At 44.0% G+C, this 7,250-nt stretch overlaps 1 protein-coding gene across 1 annotated transcript; it reads right to left on the bottom strand.

The window, feature by feature from the left end:
• Window positions 1–267: 267 nt before the first annotated feature.
• On the bottom strand, window positions 268–1,197 carry LOC136615406 (olfactory receptor 52A1-like). Its single transcript, XM_066594165.1, has one exon. It carries the CDS (start codon window positions 1,195–1,197, stop codon window positions 268–270), a length of 930 nt encoding a protein of 309 aa, XP_066450262.1.
• Between the last annotated feature and the right edge of the window lie 6,053 nt (window positions 1,198–7,250).

The following is a 7,250-nucleotide window of genomic DNA, read 5'->3' as shown; positions in this document are numbered from 1 at the left end:
TGTGGGGGGCCAATACTTTTGTCAAAATAGTGTAGAATCAAACTAAATTCTGTGAGCAGAAAAAATGGCCAGTCCCATCTACCCTTCTGATAAATATGGCCATGTTTTTTGAAACAGTTACTTCCTCACATTTGCAGTTCAGTGTTTTCAGAGAGGTCTTCTTTACAGGAGGAATTTCTGATACATGGCTCCTGGTTTGCATTCTAAATTCATCAGATCTTATAGAAGGCTTTTATCTCATGACCATTCATAACTCATCCCACAATCTTAATGCTTCCATAGGATTCTCCGGATCTCCTCTCGGATCAGGTTTGACTTTATCCCATAGACAAGTGGGTTGAGCATAGGTGGAACCAAGAGGTAAAGGTCGGAAAAAATAATGTGGATATACGGAGGAATATTTTTGCCGTATCGGTGGGATAAGAAAGAGAATATGGCCATGCTATAAAGGCTGAGGAACACACAAATATGGGGGGTACATGTATTAAATGCTTTCAGGCGAGCGTCTGTAGATGGAAGACGGAAGACGGCATTGAAAATCATGATATATGATAAGAGGATGAAGAGCAAATCAATGCCAAGAATGCTGAAAGCTACAAACAGTCCCCACATACTGTTTACCCGAATGTCAGCATCAGCGAGCTTCACCACTGCCATGTGCTCACAGTAGGAATGTGCAATGATGTTAGTCTTGAATGCAGTAAACCTCTTTATCAGAAAAAGACAGGGACTGACTAGAATAACTGCTCTGACTAGAAGCACAATGACTAGCCTGAATATCAGTCTACTGGTTATAATGGAGTTATACCTAAGAGGCTTATATATGGCAACATACCGGTCATAAGCCATGGAAAGCAAAAACCCAGATTCAATACTGGTGAAGGAGTGAATGAAGAACATCTGAAGAAGACATCCATTAAAGCTAATGGCTCTATCACCGAACCAGAGGATGGACAATATTTTGGGGGCAAAGCTTGTAGAAAGTAGACTGTCATTAAATGCCAACATGGAGAGGAATAAAAACATAGGCTGGTGGAGTCTTGGAGATATGAGGATGACAGCCATGATCGTGATGTTTCCCAGCAAAGCTAATATGTAGACAATACAGAAAGGGATTGAGATCCAGATATGTTCATGTTCTAATCCCGGAATACCAACCAGTAGGAAGTAGGTGGGATAGAAGGAGGAATTCATCATCTTCTGCTGCAGGGCATGGACTCCAAACATCACTTTCTGGTCTGGTCTCAGCTCTACAGACCATGGGTGATCCTGAAGATGAGATACAGTTGAATGAATCAGTATTATGTATGATGATGTTGTGCTGCCATTGTCCATGGCTACAAGCACTCCCTATAGGTTTATGCTGTATTATAATATTGGTAGGGGTGACTTAGGAAGACCAAATAAGGAGAAAAAAAAGCTAAAATGAGCCATCCACCTCTTCTCTATGGCCCCCTTCATGACCCTGAGCCTAGACTCAGCAGTCAGAGATGGAAAATGACTCCTTTTTAAAGATCCAATTTGCAGCAGAAGGCCATCTGCTCAAGGTTAACTTCCTGTAGTCAGTGATCCTCCGTTATAAATGCTATAACTTAGAAGCAATGGCCATTGGTTTAGATCATCAGCTGCAAACTTGACGAGTGCAAGGTTTTCAGTTGACAAAAAAGATCTGCTGTATCCAAGTTAAGACTTACCTTTTAATATATATTCTTTTAATTATAATAATAATAATACTAAACTTTATTTGTATAGCGACAACATATTCCGCAGCGCTTACATAGACGGGGGATACAGAAAGACAAAAGTACAAAACGTTACAGAACCACGGTTACATAGTAATCAGTTGATGGAAACAATATGGGTGAGGGGCTCCAACGAGCTTACATACTACAAGTAATGGGGTGATACAGAAGGTAAAGGGGCTGGAGATGGGCACAGTATGGAGAGGTGGAGAGTGAGGGATGCTATACACATAGACAATGGTCAGACACTTAGCTGTGAGACGGCAGAATCGGTATGACTGCAGGAGCGGTTTATGACAGCTAGTAGGGATTGCGGTCAGTTGGTCAGGGAGCATGTTATCAGGCGGTGTACAGAGCAGTTTGTTTAGGGTATGCAGTATGCCTCCCTAAAGAGGTGCGTTTTTAGAGCACACCTGAAGTTCTGTGAGTCCTGGATTGCCCGGATAGCCTTTGGTAGTGCGTTCCAGAGGACTGGTGCTGCTCTGGAGAAGTCTTGGAGGCGGGAATGAGAAGTTCGAATTAGAGGGGTGCACAGTCTAGTTTCGTTAGCAGAGCGGAGAGCCCGGGCTAGGTGATAAATTGAGATGAGGGAGGCGATATAGGGAGGCTTGCACTGTGGAGGGCTTTGTGGATGAAGGTAATGAGTTTAAATTGAATTCTGTATTTAACGGGCAGCCAGTGCAGTGACCGACACAGGGCAGAGGCATCCGAGTAGCGGCTGGACAGGAAGATGAGCCTGGCTGCCGCATTCAGGATGGATTTAAGAGGGTAGAGTTTGGTGCAAGGGAGGCCGATCAGCAGCGAGTTGCAATAATCAAGCCGAGTGGATGAGGGCAACAATAAGCGTTTTTAGTGTGTCCGCGGTGAGAAAAGAGTGGATTTTTGCGATGTTCTTGAGGTGCAGCTGACATGTTCGGGCAAGAGATTGGATGTAGGGGGTAAATGATATATTAGAGTCGAATATGACACCAAGGCAGCGGGCATGTTGTCTAGGAGTTATGGTGGCGCCACACACTGAGATGGGGATGTCAGGATGAGGTCGGTTAGTGGAGGGTGGAAATAGCAGTAAGTTAGTTTTAGAGAGGTTTAGTTTTAGGTAGAGAGGACATAGTATAAGTGACAGTGGACAGACAGTCGGTGAGATTTTGGAGGAAAGGTGCAGAAATGTCACGGGAAGAGGTGTATAGCTGGGTGTTGTCAGCGTAGAGGTGATATTGGAGGCCAAATCTCCTGATGGTTTGTCCAATAGGGGCTGTGTAGATAGAGAAAAGGAGGGGGTCAAGGACCGAGCCCTGGGGGACCCCAACAGCAAAGGGGAGGAGGAGGAGAGGTAGAGCCAGCAAAGGAGACACTGAAAGAGCGGTAAGACAGGTAGGAGGAGAACCAGGAGAGAGCAGTGTCCTTTAGGCCGATGGAACGAAGCATACTGAGGAGGAGTTTGTGGTCAACATTGTCAAATGCTGCGGAGAGGTCGAGGAGGATCAGTAGGGAGTAATCGCCCCTCGATTTGGCTGTCAGTAGGTCACTGGATACCCTTGTAAGGGCAGCTACTGTCAAGTGTTGGGGTCGGAAGCCAGACTGTAGGGGGTCGAGGAGAGAGTTCTCTAATGGATAGCTTACAAGGCGGGAGTAAACTAGGTGTTCTAATAGTTTGGAGATGAAGGGGAGATTAGAGATGGGTCGGTAGTTGGCAGCATCAGTTGCGTCAAAAGTCGGTTTCTTTAGCAGTGGGGATATGATGGCGTGTTTGAAAGGAGAGGAAAAGATGCCAGAGGTCACAGGGGTTGAATATAGTGGTGAGATGGGAGACGACCATTGGGGAGAGGGATCGAAGGAGGTGTGACGGGAGAGGGTCGCTAGCTCAGGTGGTGGGGCAAGCAGAGAAGAGCAATTTTAAAAACCTATTGCACCCTTTTAAGTCCCAGCTGCTAACCTATAAACAATAAAGTGCGGTGACTGCCCTTAAAAGGATACACTAGATAAAGGAAAAGATAGTTGCATATCAGTTGCCATGGCAGTAGGGGGCCTTCTGAAGGTTCCCAGGGCTCCAATTATCTGATTTCATGTCAGACCGTGGTATAATGTAATATGGTATTGCATTATACTGTACTAGCTTATATACTCTGCCTTCCCTGAGTTAATTTGGTACAGGTATTTACATGTTGTTCACATGGAAAATTTTATCAAGTCAAGGTTACTTTAGAAAAACCGAGGAATAAAATCTGTATACACAGGGAGGAGCGCTAGATTTTCCTCAGGCTGCATGTACCGATGCTCCTCTGCAGAATGTGAAACCCCTCGAATTCTCCTAATTTAGGACCTAAAGAATGCTTGTGCCCAATTTCACGCTTCTATGACACTGGGAAGTTACATTACACAGGGGTGTCAGTAGTTTTGTTCTTAGCATTGAATAATTGAGTTGTGACTAGAGATGAGCGAGCACCAAAATGCTCGGGTGCTCGTTACTCGAGTCAAACTTTCAGTGATGCTCGAGAGTTCGTTTCGAGTAACGAACCCCAGTGAAGTCAATGGGCGACTCAAGCATTTTTGTATATCGCCGATGCTCGCTAAGGTTTTCATTTGTGAAAATCTGGGAAATTCAAGAAAGTGATGGGAACGACACAGAAACGGATAGGGCAGGCGAGGAGCTACATGTTGGGCTGCATCTCAAGTTAACAGGTCCCACTATTAAGCCACAATAGTGGCAAGTGTGACCCCCCCCCCGCACTGTCAGCATAAAGATCGTTCTCCTCTGCCACAGCTGTAACAGCTGTGGCAGAGAAGAACGATGTTAGCCCATGGAATTCAATGGAGTCGGCAATACAGCCGACTCCATTGAAAGCAATGGGCTGCCGGCGATCGCGGGATGAATTGTCGGGAAGGGCTTAAATATATAAGCCCTTCCCTGTAATTCATCCAGAAATGTGTAAAAGTAAAAAAAAATATATACTCACCTTGTCCCGGCAGAACGATGTTAGCCCATTGAATTCAATGGAGCCGGCAATACAGCCGACTCCATTGAAAGCAATGGGCTGCCAGCGATCGCGGGATGAATTGTCGGGAAGGGCTTAAATATATAAGCCCTTCCCTGCAATTCATCCAGAAATGTGTAAAAATAAAAAAATAAAATATACTCACCTGGTCCCGGCAGACGGAGTTCAGCACGGCCGGCTGCAGTTCTGCTGAACTGCTCTGAACAGCTGTGAGTAGTATTCAGCAGCCGGGGATTTAAAATCCCCGCCTGCTGAATGAGCTGCCCCTGATTGGTCACAGCCTGACCAATCAGAGGCAGCTCTCACTCACACCCATTCATGAATTCATGAATGGGTGAGTGAGTGCTGCCTCTGATTGGCTCAGTGCAGGGCCAATCAGGGGCAGCTCTCAGCTGTCATGCAGCTGAGAGCTGCCCCTGAGCCAATCAGAGGCAGCACTCACTCACCCATATATGAATTCATGAATGGGTGTGAGTGACAGCTGCCTCTGATTGGTCAGGCTGTGAGCAATCAGAGGCAGCTCATTCAGCAGGCGGGGATTTTAAATCCCCAGCTGCTGAATACTACTCACAGCTGTTCAGAGCAGTTCAGGAGGACTGCCGCCGGCCGCGCTGAACTCCGTCTGCCGGGACCAGGTGAGTATATATATTTTTTTTAATTTTTACACATTTCTGGATGAATTGCAGGGAAGGTCTTATATATTTAAGCCCTTCCCGACAATTCATCCCGCGATCGCCGGCAGCCCATTGCTTTCAATGGAGCCGGCTGTATTGCTGGCTCCATTGAATTCAATGGGCTAACATCGTTCTGCCGGGACAAGGTGAGTATATATTGTTTTTTATTTTTACACATTTCTGGATGAATTGCAAGGAAGGGCTTATATATTTAAGCCCTTCCCCACAATTCATCCCGCGATCGCCGGCAGCCCATTGCTTTCAATGGAGTCGGCTGTATTGCCGGCTCCATTGAATTCAATGGTCAGTACTCGTTTAATCGAGATGAGTACCGCGTGGTGCTCGTCTCGAGTAACGAGCATCTCGAGCACCCTAATACTCGAAGGAGCATCAAGCTCGGACGAGTATGCTCGCTCATCTCTAGTTGTGACTGCTTTACTTTTCCTATTTAGAACCTAAAGAATGCTCATGCCAAATATCACGATTATATGAAACCGTTAAGTTACATTACATAGGGGTGCACTTACTTTTGCAATTAGCATTGAATAATCGAGTTGTGACCCCTTTACTTTTCATATTTAGAACCTAAAGAATGTTTCTGCCAAATTTCATGTTAGTTTGACACCAGGAAGTGAGAGAATTAGATTAGGAACCTTACACAGGGGCACCAATACTTTTGCAATTAGCATTGAATAATCAAGTTGTGACCCCTTTACTTTTCCTGTTTAGGACGTAAAGAATGATTGGGCCAAATTTCATGTTAATTATAATTAATTAAACTTTTTAAATTTATTTAAAAATTTTTTTCCCGTTTCTTATAGATTTTTACTCACTGAAACCTGGAAAATCCTAAAAAAAATGCTATCATGTCCAGTTTTTTTGCAAAACTCATTTTTTAGATTAGTTAAGCGTGAAATTTTCCTTTAACCTGAAATCTGGTATCCTATTTTTCATTCTAAAAATCCTATCCAATAATGATTTACTTTCAATTAATATTTATAAAACTGATACTCAAGAATAATTCAAAGAGAAATGAGAGGAATTAGGGGCAGGGGGTGGTTAGTGGAAGGGGGTGGTAGGCTGGGTTTGGCAGTGTGAGAAAGCTCAGCTGATCGTGTCCTAACAGGTTTATATGCAAAGGGTGAGGAATCTTACTGACTGGGTTGAGCATGTTTCGACATGTTCTCTGGGGTTTTAGGAGTGAGTGTACACAAGCTTGCTGTTAGATTTGATCATGATCTTGTTTGCTGTATAGGCTACACTCAATTTACATCCTTCATTCAAACGTGATTGTGCTCTTGTTTTTAGGTCTGTATTATTGCTCCAGGAGGCTGCTCCGGACAACTTTTGTTTTAATTGGGGTGAATACGCTATTACAAGTCGACAAAGAAACATAAGTGATTTCATTAAGAAAGTGTATTTTGCTTACTTCAATATGAAACTTGGGGATCAAGACAAACCATTGGCTCCTCACAACGTGTGCAGAAGGTGCAAGGAAGATGTTCTGTTCAGTAGATGTGAAAGGCTTTTTTTAAATAAAATTTTTTACAATTTTTCAAAATTTTTCATACAGAATATATTAAAGAAATCCGAGTATTACATTCTTCAACGAACAAAAAATAGATAGAAATGTATCTGTCGGGGTCGCTCTCAGTGGGTATACACCTGCAGCTTCACCGTCCAGACTCAAACGGCAATACAAACACAGCATGAATATTCTCTTATTCTTCAGAAGTTCATGAAGCCGATGTATGATGTATGATATGAAGGACATGCTTTTCTTTATTCAATCCGTGCCATTACATGTCCACCTTAAAATACAGCCAGAGGACTGTTTTCGG

Source organism: Eleutherodactylus coqui, chromosome 1 (assembly GCF_035609145.1).
Source record: "Eleutherodactylus coqui strain aEleCoq1 chromosome 1, aEleCoq1.hap1, whole genome shotgun sequence".
Taxonomy (NCBI): domain Eukaryota; kingdom Metazoa; phylum Chordata; class Amphibia; order Anura; family Eleutherodactylidae; genus Eleutherodactylus; species Eleutherodactylus coqui.
This window is presented reverse-complemented; position numbering and strand designations above follow the sequence as displayed.

Excerpts from the sequence above, each read along its gene's own strand:
- LOC136615406 (XM_066594165.1), bottom strand. The coding sequence starts at position 1,197 with ATGATGAATTCCTCCTTCTATCCCACCTACTTCCTACTGGTTGGTATT.